Below are 20,681 nucleotides of genomic sequence, written 5' to 3' on the forward strand. Positions count from 1 at the left end.
GAGAGAGAGAGAGAGAGAGAGAGAGAGAGAGAGAGAGAGGAGAGATCATCCACTGGAACCTTTTACATGCACACTTAGTTCTGGCTCAGTCTTTCTTGTATAATCAGTCCTTCTGACACCTCAGCCAACCAGCAGACTTTAAATCATCACACATTACTAACCCTGAGTCATCACCATTGAAACCAGCTTCTAAAGTTCATGCTGTCTTGGCAGTAGGCAGTGAATATTAGGCACGCTTGACAGAAGCCATGACGAAAGGTAAATCTGAGCATGCTCTTCAGACTAGATCCTCATTGGACAGTGCCTTCATTACAATACTATTATTCTACAATCACAGGCCTAAAGCTGGAAGAGGCCTCAGAGGCCATTTAGCTCAACGCCCTCATTTAACAGATAAGGAAAGTGAAAGCCAGGGAGGTTAAGTGATTTTAATACACTGGTATTGACTTAGCAGAGGTGAACTTTGAACTCTGGTCTGCTGACTCCAAAGCCAATGCTTTTTCTACTATTCAGGTTTTTTTTTTTAACCTTTAATTGTGTTTTTAGAGTGGTACTCAGGAGCGGGCCCAATTATTGCATACTTAAAGTTAGATTAGCTGCCTCCAAATACACACTTTGGATTCTCTTCCAAATTCACTTTAGTCAGAGTAATAGAAGTGGCAACAATGTGTCCTAAAGAATCCTATTTTTTTCTTCAATATGCCTCTATTGGAGATTATTTTTGGGAGCCACGCCCATACTTAGGGCTTCTAGAGGTACCTTCTGTAGTCTGACATCACATAAGCACAAGGACATTTAAGGCACATTTACAACATCCCACCTTCCCCATTGTACCTATGTGTGAGAAAGAGCATGCAGTCCAGTGATTTAATGGAGGGAATGGTCAGCTATTGGTAGCATCAATCTCCTTGGGGAGCAGAAACTAGTGAGTTCAGATTCCTCATTTTAAAATTACACAGAACTGCATTTTCTTAACAAAACCATCCACTGTGCTCCAAGAAATACTGTGCTGTCAATATGTAAAAAGGTATTACCCTTGAATATGTGGGTCCCTTTGCTGGTACATAAACTCTGCTTCAAGATTTCCTTCATGAATGCAGAGGAACATTTCTCAGTTCACTGACCCTAGGAAATGATTTTAAATTACCTTTACACTTATGAAATAGATGAAAAACATTCTCCAGTACTTGTAAAGGCAGTTTCAGGAAAGTAAAGGGACCAGGAGTTAGGAAACTTGCATTTCATGCTGTTTCTAACTTCCTTTGAGATTCTGAAATCATAGGATCTCAAGTCCTATGATCAAAGAATCATAGATTTTGAAAAGGAAGGGGTGTTAGAGGTGATCTAGGCCAACTAAAGTTTTACAGATGAGGAAACTGAGGTTCGGAAAAATTAAGTGACATGCTTAAGGTCACACAACTAGTAGAGAGCAAAGATTCCAGTCTGGGTCCTCTGACTTGAAATTCAGCTCTCATACCTGGTGCCTTCCTGCAATGTTTCTGTGGGGTCTATGCTATTGTTTCACAGAGTTCTTTTTCTCTGAAGAAATTGAGTATTGTTTCGATATATGTAATCCCAGTGACTTTCATGGCACAATAACAAAGTCTAACTACTCAAATGCTGGGGCATCTTGGGACTAGAAAACTGGTCGTGTACCTTAATTTGAATCACTATACCTGAATTCTTCTACCTAAACTGGAAATACCGTTACTTGTCCTCAACTCCATTGGGATAGGATATAAAACCTTAGTAAAAACAAACAAACAAAACCAGGGTAGTTGGCACTGGGGAGAAATGTGAAAGGAATGAAGTCTCTGGAAACATATGAAGGAAGTTGTAGTGACTGTTTGAAATCTACGTGAAATCTGCAGTCCCATAAATAGTATCCAGCAAATAAAATTCTTAAAACTACAACATTTAAGAATTTGAATCTTGCCTTCCCCTATGTGAGATGGTGGTGTGAGGGCTTTGTACTATGTATACTGCTTTAAACCTTTCTACCTTGGCTGTCTTCTGAAATCCAAGGAAGATGTTGCTGGGCCTTTAGCTGCTGCTGTCAGAAGATGCTGAGATTGGTGAGGTCTTGACATCACTTCTGACATTCTGTTCTTCACAACTAGTGAATGGTGATGGAGATCATGAAGAATGTACCAGTTAAAATAATCCTTCAGCTCTGTCTGCTTCATGTATCATTTGAGATTCTCAGGGGTCTTGGAATACGGGAACCCAGCAGAAGTGAGCTGAGGTTTAACCTCGCGGCTGTGATCCATGATGGGATCGGCACATTTCCCTAGCCAGCTGAATGATTGTGCTGCACCACTCTAGAAGGATCCCAGCCACTCCAAACACCTGTGAGCATCATGTTTCTCTCTTTTTTTCTCTACTCATGAATGTGTGTGGTTTCCAACAGGTAAGTGAAAACGTTACTAATAAAACCATACAAATGCTTGAAGTTACAAAAGTTAAGTGTGGGAATTTTGAGGATTGACTGCAGTTGGGAAGTGGAAAAGACAAAATGTGTTCTTATTTGCGTCTTTGTTGTTCCCTTTAGTAAACTTAGAATGAAGATAGTGTAACAGTGGTGATCAAGAGAAGCCTGAGACATTTCCTTGATCAGGTTCCCGGTTATGGACTACTGTTGGAGGGGGCACCTCTTAGCAGAGAGCTAGAATATATGTCTAGCCTCACAAGAGGAGCTGCCTTTTGACAAAAGTCTGCATCCTGCAGTCTCAGCCAGTTAAATGTGAGACTCATCAAACTGATGAGGATGATGCTGATCGTCCTTGTGGCATTTGTGTCCTAATTGAGAATGAAATAAGAGTCATAGGGAACATGGTGGAAGGGCACTGTAACATTGTGGCATATCTGGCTAAGATCTTAGCTACCTTTAGGTCAGGAGATATACTGAGTGGTGTTGGTGGTGGTATAATTACAAGGACAAGTTGGAATTTTCTCCTGGGAAAGTGGATTCAGTCAGAAGGTCAGGGTTCAAATCTCGCATCTCATTGCTCAATACCATTTCACCAGTAGAAAATCAAAATGTTGAAGACACTTTACCATAGTTACATGGAGAAGTCATATACCTACCACAAATATGGCTAGAATTCACATTTATCGTATAATAGAGTTTTCTTCAGGTAAAGAATAAAGACATTAGAATATGTGATGATAAAGTCTTTTGGGACATTATGTACAGGAATGATATATTTCCATATTTCATATATTTCATAGCATATATATCTTAGAAGCAAGGGTGAGGAGAGTACAGGCTATATGAGAGGAAAATCAAGAAATCAAGGTTATCATAAAGGGCCTTTTGCGTCTTGAATTTTGTTGGTTTCCAAATCTTTGTCTTATTGGGACTAAGGAAAGGATAGAGATCCAATGTAGCTCGGTAAAACCACCAATGGGTTCATAGATGTGATTGTGAATTTTAAATTTTAACATCATATTGATCAGGGATCAAATCTAATTCTTGGAAAAAGCTGATATTTATCATTCCTAAAGACAAAATCATTGTCTTGTTTGGAATTGTTACAATAGTCTTAGCAAGTGGAATAATGAGTAAGGGGAATAAAGAGTAAACAATGGGGGAGATATTACTTGATGGTACTTCCTTTACTTGATAGTACTGCTGCCATTCTGGCATATTTATGATAACCCCTAGCAAATCAAATCTTCTCTCTGAGGCAAGTTTAATGACCACTGAGATGGATCTTGACAGCTAACCTTCCAAGATCCCCAAGGGTTCACTCACAGTAAGGTTTGGCTGTTCCAAAGGGCACTGGATTGTGAGAGAAACCTTAATATTTTCACTTTCTTATGTAGGAGAGAGAGAAATAATAGTCTACTTCTGTAAATAAAGTATTGTGGAAATGGATCACTGTGTAAACCTTAAAGTACTGTGCACAGATAAGCTATTAGGGCTATTATTGTTATTATGGCTAACCATAACAGTAAGTTCTGCATAGCTGCCTGGTATCAAAGCTTGAAATAGGTAGGGAGGGAGAAGGTGGTTTTCTTCTCAAATGATTTAAATTCAATGTTGCTTCTAGATAGGGAGGTGAGGTATAATGGAAAGTGGACACACATAGAACACACAAAATTTCAGAGTTGGAAGGGATTTCAAAGACATCTAATCTAATTGATCTCTGAATAGGGATCACTTTATGACATTTTCCCAAAATGGTCATCCAACATCTGCTGAAAGATCCCCAGCCATTGACTACTGAATGGTTACTCATTTACCATCCCACTTCCTCTTCATGTCCTAAGTGGGCAGAAGAAGCATAGTCAGAGTGCCAGACAGATGAACCAACATTAATTCGTCTTTTTCCCAAATTCAGAGCCTGCCTATCATCTAGTAATTTTCTTGAATTGTGTTGTGAAGGTGGGCTAAGAGATCTATTTGGCAGACAAAAAAAGCATGAAAAAGGCACAGGAAGGAACTACCTTATATAAACATTATTTTTTTTTCCTACAAGGAAATATTGAAATACAAGGGATCAAAAGCACCAAATTAGCATCAGAAAATTAGAATTTATCTTTAATAAGTTTCCCTAACGTGAAGATAGGGAGGTGACATCTTCCCAGTCTTATCATTAATGTTAACATATTTCATGACTAATGAAATGAAATGGTTATCTACTATACATTATTATATCACTAATGGTACTAAGCATCGGGTGGGGGGATTAGTCTGAATATAGAAAAAGGCAGAGCTACAGAAAGAAGTATGTCTCAAAACTTCAACTCCACTGTTTGATCAATGTGTGACAGACATTGGGATCTCAAAGGCTGTGTCAGGGAAGCACAAACACTGGAAATTTCTAGAAAGCTGGAAAGGTTTTTAGTGTGGTCCTAGTCACATTCTGTGTTTACTGAGTAGTAGGTCAGCTACTAAATGATGAACTCTTTGATCATAGAAATGGTTCCTTTACTTATCTACAATGATGACATTTGAATAGTAAAAGGGAGCAGAGGGTGCTAATCACATATTTTCATAATATTTATAATGTATAAAATTAATTGTTGGTTCTTTAATTGTGAAATCCTTGCCCAACAACCAAGTTGACACATTATTGGAGGACCTGAATTATATAAATATTGACAGTTTTAAAATAAATGAAGACTGAAGACAACAGGAAAGTTATAAATAAAGGGGAAGGTGGTCCACAGGTTCTACATGGTAGGCAAATAAAGGAGTTGGCAGAATTGGTTTCATTATTTGCCTAATGGCGACCAGAAAAACAAACAAACATTGCATAGGGCACTTGGTCATCTTTATCTGTAGTGGTCAATAAGAGCTGGAATTTAGGCCTTAATACCTATCAATGAGCATGAAGAAGTAGAGAAATTCTATGAAGAACATGACATTCTCCAAACAAAATGAGCATTTATATTTATACTTTGACTTTAAAGTGATGATAGACATGGGATAAACAATGAAAACTATGTGAGAAAAATATCCTTCAGGATTAATAAATGAAAGTGACCGAATGTTTATATGTGATGCCTGTACATGACATGAATGCAAATAGAGAAATAGAGGGCATTGGGCATTATAACTACTGAACAACATCATAAATAAAGAGAAAAATAGACAGCAAACTTGTTATCAAAATAATATTCTTTTTAAGAAGTCAATTGAAAGAATATGAGTGATTATCAATGTATTCCTACTTTGCAAAATCCATCCTTTACCAGAATGCTACACATGAATCCAGGGTATCCATGATGAAAACATGACAGGAAGTACTTAGTAATGATTTTCTACTTCAGATCGTATCTTCACAGTCATATCACTAAATGAAAGTTGTGGGGAATATGAAACCCTGATGAATTTATTTATTGGAGATGATTTTTTAAAAATTGATACTGAATTTATTGCAATTAACTGTCAATATCACTGATTAAAGTAATCCTACTTTTAACCCAAAGTTTAAATAAAATGTTTCCTTTAACTCCTTCTGAATAATAAAATTTTAGAGATTGAAGGGACCTCCTTAATAATGCAAACCAACTCAATTTCTTTTATTTTAAATATAGAATTTATTTATTTTTAGTTTTCAACATTCACTTCCACAAGATTTTGAGTTTTCAATTTTCTCCCCCTTCTCTTCCCTCCTTCTTAAGATGGCATTCAATCTGATATAGGCTCTACTTATATATTCATATTAAACATATTTTCCCATTAGTCATGATGTAAGGAAGAACTAGAATTAATGGGAGGAACCATGAGAGAGAAGAAACAAAACAAAAGAATAAAAGAAAAGGAAAACAAATGGTATGCTTCAATCTATATTCAGATTCAAATTTTTTTTCTCTGGACGTAGATAGCATCTTCCATGTTGAGTCTTTTGGAGTTGTTTTAGGTCCTCTCATTGCTGAGAAGACCTAAGTCTATTATGGTCAGTCACCACACAATGTTACTATTACTATGTAAAATGTTCTGGTTCTGCTCATTTCACTCAGCATCAGTTCATACAAGTCTTTCCGTGTTTCTCTGAAGTCTGTCTGCTCATCATTTCTTATAGCACAACAGTATTCCATTACATTCATATGCCACAACTTGTTAAGCCATTCCCTGATTGATGAACATTCCCTCAATTTCTAATTCTTTGACAATGCAGAAGGAGTTGCTATAAATATTTTTGTACATGTGGGTCCTTTGTTCATTTTTATGATCTCTTTGGGATACAGACCCGGAAGTGGTATTGCTGGGTCAAAGGGTATGCACAATTTTATTTATGGTACCTTTTAGCAAAATGTAATTTCCTTCCTTATTTCTTTTAATAAGATCTATTTTTGCTTTTGCTTTGTCTGAAATCAGGATTGCTACCTCTGATTTTTTTTTTACTTCAGTTGAAGCATAATATATTCTGCTCTGTGTGTTTCCTTCTGCTTCAAATGTGTTTCTTGTAAACAACATGTTGTAGGATTATGATTTTTAATCTAATATGCCATTCACTTCTGTTTTATGGGAGAGTTCATCCTATTCACATTCATAGTTATGATTACTATCTGTGTCTTTCTCTCCATCCTATTTCCCCTCTTGTTTATGCATTTCTCTATCCTCTCTCCCTTTCCCTCATCACTGGACTTTTGCTTTCAACCACTCCCTCCCTCAGTCTGCCCTCTCTTCTGTCAGCCCCCTGCCTTTTCTGCCCCTTTACCCTTACTACTTCTTCCCTCCATTCTATTGACCCCTTCCCTTTTCTTTCCCCTTTCCCCTCCTCCTTCCTATAGGGTAAATTAGATTGCTATACCTAACTGATTATGTTATTCTTTCTTTGAGCCAAATCTGATGAGAGTAAGGTTCAAATAGTGCTCATCTACTTCCCTTCTTTCTCTCTACTGTAATAGGTTTTTGTGCCTTTTCATGTTATGTAATTTACCCTTGTCTGTCTCCTCCTTTCCTCTTCTCCCAGCATCACCCATTTTCATCACTTAATTAGATTTTTTATCATCACATCAAAGTAAATATATACCCATGCCTTATCTCTATGTATACCCTTTTAAAAAGGTGTAATAACGATACAATTCTCAAGAGTTACAAGTATCATCTTCCCTTGTAGGAATGTAAACAGTTTGCTCTTTTTAATAACATGTGTTGTTTTTTCTTTCCTGTTTGCCTTTTTATGCCTCTTTTGAGTCTTGTATTTTGAAGATCAAATTTTCTGTTGAACTCTGGTCTTTTCATCAGGAAAGTTTGGAAGTCCCCTATTTTGTTGAATGTCCATTTCCTCCCCCAAAATATTATGCTCAATTTTTCTGGGTAGTTGGTTCTTGGTTGTAATCCTAAACTCCTTTGCTTTACAGAATATCATATTCCATGCCCTCCAATTGTTTAATGTAGAGGCTTCCAGGTCCTACATAATCCTCACTGTGATTCCATGATATTTAAATTGTTTCTTTCTGACTGCTTGCCGTATTTCATCTTTAACATCGTAATTTTGGAATTTGGCTACTATTTCCCTTGGTATTTTCAATTTGGGATCTCTTTCAGGAGGTGATTGGTGGATTCTTTCAATCACTATTTTACTTTCTGTTTCTAGGACCTCAGGGCAGTTTTTCTTGATGATTTCCTGAAAAATGCTGTCCAGACCGCTTTTTATCATGGTTTTCAGGTAGAACAATATTTTAACAATTGTCTCCTGGATCTTTTTTCCAGGTCAGTTGTTTTTACCAATGAACTATTTTATGTTTTCTTCTATTTTTTCATTCTTTTATTTCTGTTTAACTCATTATTGATATCTCATAGAGTCATTAGCTTCCACTTGCCCAATTCTAATTTTTAACAAATTGTTTTCTGTTAGATTTTGTACCTCCTTTTCCAATTGGCCCATTTTACTTTTTAAAGAGTTCTTCAGTGAGTTTTCATGCCTATTGGCCAATTCTACTTTTTAAGGAGTCATTTTCTACAGTCAATTTTTGTCCTTCCTTTTCCAAACTATTGACTCTCTCTTGCACACCTCTCATTTCTTTTCCCAGTTTTTCTTCTACCTCTCTTATTTGACTTTTAAAATCCTTCTTGAACTCTTCCAAGAAGACCTTTGGGCTTGAGACCAGTTCATATCCCCTTAGAAGTTTTGGATGTGGGTTTATGAATAATGTTGTCCTCTTCTGAATTTGTGCCTTGATCTTCTCTGTCCCTATAATAATCATCTATGGTCATTGTCCATTTCTGCTTTTTGCTCATGGTGTTTTCTTAATTTCTGGCTTTTAGAGTTGAGCTCTCTTGCTGGAATACAGGGGACACCAACCCAAGCTTCTTGTGCTAGGAGCCTGGGACCTGGTCACTAGCTTTGTGTGCTGGCAGCTGGAGGCTGTAGGAGTGTGGCAGCTTACCTGGTGCTGAGCTGGGGTCAGCAACACTGGGGTTCTCAGGGTGGGGGTGGGGAGTCTGGCCCCTGGGGGATGCCTGCTCACCTGGACCTTGCACTTGAATGTTGGACTGCTGGAGGATGTCTGCCAGCCTGGAGCTATGCCTCCTGGAGTCGTGTTTCCTATAGTTATGCTGAAATGAAGGGAGATTTTGCTGCTGGAGAATGCTGGCATGTGTGGTGATTTTCTGAGCCAGTGTTTACTGATTCCCCTGCCTGTGCTGAGGCACTTGGGGGTCCTGGTGTTGGCACCTGCCTGCTTTACCACTGGGGCTCAGGATCTCCCCCTGGTTTGCTGAGGTGTGTCTTGCCGCTGGCTTGCTGGGACGCCTCCTGTCCTGTACTGCTCTCCCGCAGAATGAGAGGGTCCTTTCCCATTAGTCTCCCAAGCTTCCTGGGCTACAAGACTGCTGTGCCCCATATTTTTGCTTGTTCAGCTGTTCTAGGATTTTTCCTGGAGTGATATTTTTCTGGGTCAATAAGGGAAGGTGAGAGGGACTTACTTCTTACTCTCCCACTTTGGTTCCCTGAGATGACTATTTTTAAAAATTCACTCAGTGGATCAAGACAGGCTTGAGGCTTTCCTATAATAAGGCATTACCCATTTATATGTTAAAATCATATAAGATTACTTTAGAGACACAACAATAGTGAAAATTTTATTTAACTGTTAGTACAGATCAAACAAGGAGTCAGAGAGGGATTCAGATGCTCCCCAAATGTATTCATCACTGCCATGGAACAAGTATTGCACAGAGACCTATAGATGATGATGTCTTCCAAATGTTCCTGTTTTCAGGTGACATTGTGTTGCTTGCTTCAAGCCTTGGAAAATCACAGACTTCAGTGAGGTTCACTACTCAAAATTCAATTCACATGTGAAGAAGCAAATTCATAAAAAAAAATACTTATTTCCCAGACTATGAAACACAATTGAAAAGTAAACCATTGAAAAAAAAATCTATCAGTAAATATATCCTAGATACACACTGCAGATGGACAGAGAACTAGGACCAGGATTGAACAGGATCTTAAAAGAGAATGAACTGGATTGCATTTGGGGCAGCGAGGTGGCACAGTAGATAGAGTGTGGGCCTGGAGAACTCCTCTTTATGAGTTCAAATCTAACCTCAGACATTTACTAGCTGTGCAACTCACTTAACCCTGTTTACTTTAGTTTCCTCATCAGTAAAATGAGAAGGAAATGGCAAACCACTCCAGTATTTTTGCCAAGGAAACCTCAAATAGGGTCACGAAGAGTCAGAGATGATGGAAATGACTGCACAACAACAATAACTAAATGGGGATAATATTAATACCTGTCTCCCAGGGTTGTGAGAACTAAATGAAGTAATAATTGTAAAGTGCTTAGCATAGCGCCTCACACATAGTATGAGCATTATAAATGTGAGTTATTATTAATTATTATTAATCAGTAAATTGTGCAACACTTGTAATGATCCCAAGCTGCTCCCTGACACAAAAGCTCATCATCGAGACTTTTTTGCTGCTTCCACATGGATATGAATTAAAGAAACACTAAAATGTTTGAATAAAAACAACATAAGCCTTTATGAAACACCTACTATGTTCTAGGCATTGTGCTAATCACCAGGGATACAATGGTCAAAACAAAAGTGTTACTGCCTTCCTGGAATTTATATTCTATGGAGGGAAATAATCCTAGACACAGAAGTCAATACAAAGTATATACAAAGTAAATATAAAGCTGTTGGGTCTCCCTTTTGCCTCTAGGATAAAATACAACCCCCACTGTTTGACATTTCAAGCCCTTGACAGTGTGATTCAATTTTCCCTTTGTAGGCTTATGTACCCTTAGCAACTTTCTGTACTTTGTAAATGATAACCTATCTCTTCTCCTTATGCCTCTGCCCACACTGCCCTCCCTCCATGTGTGGAATGCATCCCCCTTCTTGCCTTTTGAAATTTCTAGCTCCCTTGAGATATTCACTCAAATGCCACTTCCTATCCTTTTCCTGATTTTCCCAGTTGCTAGCACCTCCCCAAATTATTTGGGATATATTTTAAAAATATTTTTCATATTTTATATTATTATATTTGTGTATTTTTATTAAAATTGTAGGTAGCTTAAAGAACAATGGAATTACACATAGTGGGCATTAGTTGCTATAGCATATTACCAAAGATAATGCATGTAAGAGGTGACATAAAGGATATCTTTCCCAGGAGTCACATGAAGAGAGTAAGGGATAATAAATGGATAGCCTGAAAACTGCACTCATACTACAGAATGTTAAAAGGCCTAGGACTCTAGCACGTGGATGATCAAGCAAGACATGGACAGGAACATCACAGCATGATTAGGAATGCATAGGTCTTCTTCATTACCAATAGAGGGAATCCCCTCTATTGTATATATATATATATATATATATATATATGTGTGTGTGTGTGTGTGTGTGTGTGTGTGTGTGTGTGTGTATATATATAGTTGTAACTATCTGTGACTCAAATAATATGAATGAGATCTCAAAGGAGACATACCAGTGATATCTTGCTGTAGTACAGGAACAAAGGAAGTTTTGTCACTGTCAGTGATCTAGTTTTTCTTTCTGCTAATGAAGTATTTCCATCTGTTTACTTCAATGATCAATCAAAAAAAATTTGTAATTGGAATCACTCATTTGTGCTGAAATTATATGAAAAGCCATCAAAATGATATAAACTTTTAAAATAGACTGTTCTCTATAATTTGCTGAATAGGCTCTTATAGAAAATCCAGTGGTAACTTTTAGCCCAGGCCAAGATGAATTATCCCAAATTCTGAATTAGTATAAACATATGTCTTCATTGATGTGGACAGTTTATGGAAACTCATATGAGAATTAAGTTCAAAATCAGATATTAAACATTAGATATAGAAGTAAAATATCCCAAATAATGAACTTATGTACTTATCCAGACAGCTCATTATGTCTAAATATCACCTAGATTATCTTTAGTTTTCTATTTCCTTTCTCTTTACAATCTTCAAGTTACACTTTCTTCAGGACTTGCACATGAACCTGGTTTTATCTAAAGTGTCACCTCCTTAATACAGCTCTCTTAGTAAGGCTAAAATCGTGATTTCAAGTGACAAAACAGCACTGTAAAAGTGACCTGAAAGACCAATTATGATCATTCTTAGCTGTAACTATCTGTGACGCAAATAGAATTGAGACTTTACTCACTGATTCTGGGTGCGGGCTGGAAGTACTTGGTTGTCCTCAGTTCTGAAGAGAAAGAGAAAGATAATCCATATATTACTTTTGTGAAGCACTCATTTCCAAAGCAAGACAGAGAAGGTTCCCCTACTGAAAATGGCACACAAACACGACAGTTAAAAAGAAGGAAAGCAGGAGAAGAGAAATAGGGAGATAAAGAGAATTAACCAACTGTGTTTTCCAGCTAATTCACAGAAGGATACGAGTTTTATGTTTATGTTATTTACAAGGCATGGGATAAATGAATTGCAACTTGGAAACACAGTCACAGAAGTAGAAGCTACAGAGCTAGATGAATGAGAGATAAATAGATTACTATTATTATCATCATTATTATTAACATAGAAATTCACCCAAACCTCCTTTGATAATCTAGTAAATTTTTTTAAATCTAGTTATTCAAGAACCTTGAGACATCATTTATTTAGATCTCTATCTTCCTAGAACAATTTTGTCAGGTTGTTATTTCTTCTCTTATTGAATATTTTTAGGCACAGAGATAATATTATATAATAGGAAAACAAAACAAAGCAAAACATTGGAAGTGGATTTGGAAAATTTGAGCTTGAATCTCACGTTTTCCAATTTATTAGTTGTGTGATTGTGGGCAAGTCACTGAAATTCTCTGGACCTTGATTTACTTTGCTGTGAAACATGGATAATACTACTTTACTTAACAATTGTTCATTGAGTACTTGTCAGTACTCAATATGTCAGTAGATGCTGGGGATAAAAAGACACTAGGATTATTTAGTTCATAGGCCTATTATGAGGTTAGAGCCTTGTAAACTGTAGATATCTACAAACTGGACTTATTCTTATCATTATTATTAAAGCAGTTTCTTCTAGGTATCCTTTGATAGGCCAGTGGTTTATTTATTTATTTATGCTCCAATTGTTCAAGAAATTATTTTTATCTAAATAAAAGAGTTTTGTTTTTTTTCCCCTTCTTCTGGCATGTGAGCTCCTTGTTCCATAGACCTAGAGAGCAATCCCCCAATATTTTCAAGGCAATAATTAAGTCTCACTTTGGCCCTCTTTTCCTAGACTAGAAAACTGCAATTCCCATAAGCTTTCATTAAAGAAACAATATTCTATCTTGTCAAAAACTTCTATTCTCCTAATCAAACCCACTCCCTTCACATTCTTTGTGACCAAAACTGGTTGTTGCATCATAATAGAAGTCAGACCTCTGTAGTGGAAGAGTTACTTCCATATTCTTGTTTTGTTTTGTTTTTTGGAGGGGCAATTGGGGTTAAGTGACTTGCCCAAGGTCACATGGCCAGTTTTATTTTAAGTGTCTGAGGCCGGATTTGAACTCAGGTCCTCCTGATTCCAGGGCCAGTGCTCTATTCACTGCGCCACCTAGCCACCCCTGCTTCCATATTCTTGCATGCCATATTCATTATGTCCCAGCATCATGTTGGCCTTTTCTTTTTATTCCAACAGCACAACATTCTAGACATAATTAGCTGTGATCAAATATAATATCTCTTCTCTGGTCTTTCTTCCTATATAATGTTTAGCCAATCTTCCATTAACATATATTTTTCCCATCAAATGCCAATCTATATTTGTTCTAATCTAAATATATTCTGGTTGTGAAGGAGGAAGAATGAAGGACTATTTTTCAAGTTTATCAAGGCTTTTTTGAGCATTATTATTATATTATTTTTATTGCAGTGTTTCAACATAATATGTTCTGATTATTATTTTTCTATTTCTTCTGATTTTGCCGTGATTTCACCTTGCCTATTTGCCTTTCTATTGGTCTGATTTCTACTCTCTTTAATCAGATTAGCTAAAGGTTTATAAGTTTTATTATCTTTTTACCCCAAAGAACAGCTTTTTGTTTTATTGATCATTTCTCTTTTTTTTTGCTTCTAATTTATTTCCCCTCTAATTTTAGTATTTCCTTTTTGGTGCTTGTTTTAGGTTTGTTTATTTGCTGATTTTTTCCAGTATTTAAAACTTCATTTTCAGTTAATCTTTCCTCTTTCTATTTTGTTAACATATGATTGTAAGGATATGATTTTTCTCCCTAAGGACTGCTTTAACTGTATCATGAAAATGTTGGTATGTTATTTTAGTATCATTTTATAATTATTATTTTATTTTATATAGTTATTAATTGTTTCAATGATTGATTTATTGACAATTCATTATATAAGGTTTCTTTGTTAAGTCTACATTTGGGTCATATCTTTTGTCCATGGTCCCTGAACCAATTTCTATTCTTATTGTAATATGGTCTGTAAAGGATGTATTTACTATATCTGTCTTTTCAAAGTTGTTTATAATATCTCTATACCCTAGTAGATGGTCATTTTTTTTTAAAGTTCCACGTAGTGCAGAGAAATATGTACATTCTTTTGCTATCTTATTTAGAAGATGCCATAATTCTTTTAGCTTTAGTTTTTCCAGAAATTTATTTATTATATATTATCAAGGACTGGCAATATATAATATATTATATTCTTTCTTTTGTTTATCTTTCTATTAGATTTATCCAAAACTGATTGAGGGATATTGACATTTCCTGGCACTATTGAGTTACTTTCTATTTCTTCTTGAAGCTCAGATAATGTTGCCTTTATGAATTAGGATGCTAAGGCATTTGGAACATATAAATTTACTCCTGGTATTTGTTTGTCTTTGATTCCCTTGAGTATACTATGGTTTCCTTGTTTGTCCCTTTTTGTTTTTTGAATGTTTGCTTTTGCTTTATCTAATAGCATTATGGAAGCTCTTGATTTTTTAAAATTCATTTAATGCATAGTAAATTTTTCCCCTATCCCCTCCACTTTTTTCAGTGCATATCTTTGTTTTTTAAATGTGTTTATTTTAAGCAACTGATTTTTAGGTTTTGTTTTCTTATCAGTTGTCACTCTTTTTCATTTAATTGGATTGTTTAATCCATTCAAATTCAAAGTTACAAGAGTTATTTTTTCCTCCACATCTGTCTCTAAAATTGTTTTCTCCCCCCAAGTTACAATTTTTCTTTTCTTCTGCCAATCACATAGTTTTATGTTGCTTCAGTGACTTTACTTTAATCTTTTTTCTAATGGTGTTCCTGTTCCCATTGACTCTCTTCCTCTTACTGTTGATCCCCTCTTCTTATTTGTTACCCCTTTCCTTTAAGGTTTTGTTTATTTGTTCATCTCGCCTGGTTTTATTTGGTTATATATTTCCTCCCCTCTTTTTTCTCTAAGTCAAATAGATTCCCCCTGTCCTGCCCTTCCTTTCAACTAGTACTTTTCATTAGTTTTCAGAATTTTATTTTTGTACCCCTTTCCAAAACAGATTTCTTTCACCCCCTTCATTATCCATCTTCTCTTTCTATTTACTCCAGACCCTAATTCTCTGATTCATGGAACCCATAATCATCTTGTCTTAGTCTTTTCTCTGTATTCTTTATATAGTCAACACTTTCAAGATATCGATTCTAGGTTTTACCCTCTAGGTACCTTCTGCCATGGCCTTGTAGCCAATGGATTCACATTTCGATTATGCTTTGCACCTAGGTATAGGTGTCAGAGGTGACACTGCCCCATGGTAGGGCTCCTTCCTGTCCCCTCCCCACTGATGTATACCCTCTTTTATTGACCCTTTTTCTTCAACATTTGCCTGGAAATCTGCTTGTGTTCATGCTGTCCCATTTCTCTAGGTTCTACTTGCCCCTAATGGTTCCATCTCCCCCACCCCCTCAGAACAAGTAGCTTTCTCAGGGATCAAAGCTCCTGGGCCTCGTCCATTCTAAGGTTCTCATCTCCCTTCACCCACAGTAGTATTCACCAGTTGGATCTCCCCTTCCTCCTCCAACATGAGGCCACCTGCCTTCCTCTCTCCCCTTTTCAATCTTTTCCCTCTCCTCCCCACCCACTTCTCTGTAGGTTCTTCTTGTTCTGAGACTACAGAGGTCACTTTCCCATCATTGCTAGCCCTTGATTTCACTCAGACACATCCCTCCCTCCTCTCCCTTTTCACTCTCCCCCTTTTATGTTTCCTCTCATGTTGTAATGTAGTTTCTCAAAAGTAGCATTCACCTCCAGGCAGGGTATAGGCAGATTCTGTCCATAATGCCCCCTGTTTTCCTCCTCATTGTACATTGGTTTCACCCTTGTTTCCCTGTGGACATTTAGAAAGAATTTTCTTACTGGTATTTCTGTTATCACTCTGTTACTATTGCTGTCTGCATTTATTCATTCCTTCTGCAATTCTGTTGGTTGGGGTATTTAAGAAGTAAATACTCTCTTCAGTTCTGGTTTTCTTTTTAAAAATAGTTCAAACTTTTATTATTGAATGTTCATCCCTTGTCCTGTATAGTTAAACTCAGGTTTTCAGGACAAGTCACCTGGGTTGAATCTTGAGCTCCAATTCTTTTTGGAACACATTATTCCATTCCCTTCTCTTTTTTTTCTAGTTGTTACAGACTAGTCTTGCATTATTTGAATGTCTTTTCCTTTGTATTTGAAGGGCTTTCTCACGATGGCTTGTAGAACTTCTTTCTGAAATGAATTGTTAAATTTAATCACTATTTGCCTTTGCATTCACAGCCTTGTTTCCCACCCCCTCCCCTTTTTTCTTTTCCTGCAGGCAATTTGTGATTTCTTTCAGGTGGTTTTCATTTTCTGTCAGAAGGTTTGGATAGTTTTTTTCTATTTTGCCTTTATTATGTTAAGAATTTTTGTCCTGCTATGTTCTTGTGGGATATGCTATTTAGGTATTTTGCTGGCATGGTAAGCAGATTTTCTTTTGATGTTTTCTTTTTTTGCTTCTCTTTTTCAAAGCTGTCCTTCACTTATATGTATTTCATTCCCAATCTCTTGTTCTTTCTTTTGTTTCTTTGGTGAAACAGCATTGAAGATCCAAATTTTTTCTATTCTCTTCGTTATTTTTGCTATACTGGACATAAATTCTACTCTTCTATTTCTCATTTTCTTTTAAACCACTCAGGAACAGCTTAATATGGCTCCATTTTTCCTCAAATTCCACAGGGTCCTCTGGCTCATCAAGTGTTGAATCATTTTCTTTAATTTTTTTACAGCATTTATTCAGATATGCCTGAACTGGTTTAGTAATCCAGAGGACATATTACCTTCTGTTGTTACTGTTTTTCCTTTCAATTTATCTGTTTATGTTCAAGGTCTTTGAAGTTTCTTCTTGAAATCTTTTGTACTTTCAGTTCCCCCTTCCTCCCCTTATTTTCCCTATCATTCACTTCTCTGCACTCTCTCCCCTTTCTTTGTAGTTTTCATGGGGGCTGGATCTCAAGCATTTCAGGCTCGACCCCCTGGGTATTTCATGATTTACCAGTCTGAGTCTCTGCTTCAACTGACTTTTTGGCCCTAGAAGGAATGAAGCATTCTTTCCCTCCAGCTTGGTGGACCTTTGCACAGCACCCCACATGCCTGGTTTCCCACTCTGGTAACCTGTCTCACTCCTCCTATTCCTTAGTTCTCTGGTTCAGTACTGGCAATTCAAAGTCTGCTTTTCTTGTTCTTGGCAATTCAGAGCTTTGCAGTGCTGGAACTTTTGGGTTGCAGCCCCTGGGACTCTGCTGTTCCTAAAGGTCTATGACCAAGCTAACTATCAAGGCTAGAGTAAACATCTACACAATGGAGCTGTTTTTTATGGCACCTGAAAGATGGAGAGGGAATGAGGAACAGGAATGGGTTGTGATGTAGGCCTGAGTTGTATCCTTGAGTCTGGTAGTGTGGTCTTGTAGCTAGTAGAATGGGAGGTAGAGGAGGGGGTACTGAATGAGCTTAAGGTCAGTAGGCATCAATTCTTGGGTTTGGGTGTAGGGTTTATTTTATTTTGGATACTGGGTATTCAAGACCAGGGAAATAGATGAAATTGCTTTATCTTTGGCACATGATTTCTCCTTTGGAAAGGTTTGAAGACTGTGGGAATTGGGAAAAAAGTCTAGTCTACCCTCTTGCTGCTCATGTGACCCAGAAATGGATCCAAAAACATGTATATCTTCTAGTGACATTTCATTAAGCAAGGTAACACTGCACAAATTAAATACCACCACTACTTTTTACTGAATTGCAGGCATTTTGGGACTTTGCTGACAATGGTCACAGGGGCCTTAGAGGCCATCTAGTACAATACCTTCCTGATTTAGGATCCCATTTGCAATATACCTGATTATCCAGCCTCTGTTTGTAAACTTACATTAAGGGGAAGCTCATTACCTTTCAAGGAGGCTGCTTCTACTTTGGTTAGCTTAAATTGTTAGGAAGTTTATCTTCACATCAAGCCTCAATTTGCATTTTTAAAATTTCTGATCATCACTCCTAGTTTTGCTGAGATAAAACAGAACAAGTCTATTTGTCTTCCCAAATGATAACGCCTCAAAATCTTTAAAGTAGATGCCATGTCCCCCCAATGGTTTCTCTTTTCAATCCATCAATAAATTAGTCAACACATATTCATAAAACCCTTTTTCTGTGCCATTGTATAAGGTCCTAGTGATACAAAGGCAAAAATGAATTATCTCCACCAAGGTAAACATCCCTACTTTGTAGTAATTCTCATAAGGCAAAATCTCAAGGTCCTACACCACCCTTGCTGCTCTTGTCTGGGCACTATTCATTTTATCAAGCTCTTTCCTAAAATGTGATCCCCAGAATGTAACACAATAATCAATTGTGTATGTTTACTGCACTGATTTGAGACAAGCATCTGTAGCTTGTCATTCCTCTTTGGGGTTAAATGCTTTCCACAACTTAAATTTAGGATACCTGGCAGGGATTGTGAAATTGAAATAATAAACAACCATGAAAATAGCTTGCATTCATATAACACTTTGTGGTTTACAAAATACTATATATACATTATCTCATTTTATCCTCATGACAACCCTCAGTGATAAGTAGTGCATGCATTATTTATCACCACTTTAAGGATGGGGAAACTGGAGCCCAGAGAGGTGAAATTACTTACCCAAGGTTATTCAGAGCCACAGCAAGGCTATCTATTCACATTAACTTAAAGTGATAGAGATATGAATAACATTGGAACTAACTGGATACTGTAACATTTCATAAGGATGAAATTCTTCTAATCCAGTGCTTGCTTAGCATATATGTCATTCAAAATTCCAAGGAGTCAAAACTATACTTGTTTTCTTATGAGTGAAATGAGATATTCAAAATGCTTTAGTTTTAGCTACTTAAAGGCATGGACAGTGCCTCTCCACCTCTGATTAATTGCATTGTGCCTGGTACAGGGCTCAGTCCAGAGTTGACCAAATTTGACACAGAATCCCATATTAAATGCCTTTCAATGCCATTGAACTGCCAGCTATGAAACTTTAAAGGTCAATTCTCCAACTGCCTTAGGTAATAGGATCTTAACTGGATTTAGACAGAGCCACTTACATTAATGAGGTTTTGAACACCATATCCTGTGTACATGCCTTGTACTCAGTAGGTGCTTGATAAATGTTTGTTGAATTTAATTATTCATGTGATCACAGTGTGCTCAGAACTCTGATGACTGTACTAAAGATCTTCCCCATTGTCCTTGTAATTTCGTGGTGTAGATAATCCAATGAGAAAGGGTTCTTTCTCTTTTTTCTTCTCTCCTCTTTGGATGCTCTGAATCATTTTTATTTTCTGAAAGGAAGCACATTTCACCCATTGGAGCTTCCAGGCAGCTGTATAATAAGGGACTAGGTGTATAGTGTTGCTGGGAAATCAATTTTTAAAGTCCCCATTTTCAGTGATTCTCATTTTGAGGTTTAGAGAGCATCATGCAGCATAAACGAAGCACTGATCTCAGAATCTCCAGGAACAGGAGAGCACAAATATGAACATTTTATATTGATTATACCAGACTGTTTTTAGAGGAACTGAAAGCACCATTCTCTTTGCTCTTCCTCCATGTATATATCTAGAAAATAGGTAAGTTGACTATGAGATAGCCATTTTAAGAAAAAAGAACACAACAAGGAAAAATCCTGGGATTTTTCTGGACCCTAAAATAAATTACATACTGAGGCTGACACACAGAAGTGCCCTAGTTCCAGAGAGCATTCCTTATCTCCCAATTAACCTTAGTGGAAACAGGTGGAGACACTAGCATGCCTACACATACCTACTGTTTTAATGAAAAGGGCATTTCGGAGGGTTCTCCAGACAAGGATTCCTGCTGTGAGATTGAAACGTTATCATAGGGTCTCTAAACCAGGGCCCCCGTGGCCCCTGGCCTCCACCCTGGTAGGCAGGTAACCTAGCTTGCAGGATCTTGCAGCCATGTTAGTACTGGATGCTCACTATGTTGGGCAAGATGCAGGGCTTACAAGAGACCAAGGTCGGCTGCTGCTGCAAGTTTACAGACTGATGAACTTCCAGCTTCAACATCATCTTTCAGGAGCCAAGTCTTTTTCCTGGTCCCAGGATTGAAGGCTGGCAAGGAAATGGGATGTCCTCTCCATTATCTTTATGATCTAGACCCTGGTTGGTTGGCATCCTATGGTGGTGGTGGTGATGGGGTGTGTGTGTGTGTGTGAGAGAGAGAGAGAGAGACAGAGAGAGAG

General features: G+C 37.2%; 1 protein-coding gene across 2 annotated transcripts in view; it reads right to left on the minus strand.

Moving 5' to 3' along the window:
* CHST9 (carbohydrate sulfotransferase 9) overlaps positions 1-20,681 on the minus strand; it is a 364,924-nt gene that overhangs the window by 135,620 nt on the left and 208,623 nt on the right. For both annotated transcript variants that reach the window (XM_069099840.1, XM_069099841.1), the window contains exon 3: positions 12,098-12,139. In XM_069099840.1, coding sequence (XP_068955941.1) covers positions 12,098-12,139 — 42 coding nt within the window. The remainder of the gene's footprint in view (positions 1-12,097; positions 12,140-20,681) is intronic.

This window comes from Petaurus breviceps, unplaced genomic scaffold (genome assembly GCF_028583685.1).
Source record: "Petaurus breviceps papuanus isolate PSGF00001 unplaced genomic scaffold, PetGlider_PUasm1.0 38, whole genome shotgun sequence".
NCBI lineage: Eukaryota > Metazoa > Chordata > Mammalia > Diprotodontia > Petauridae > Petaurus > Petaurus breviceps.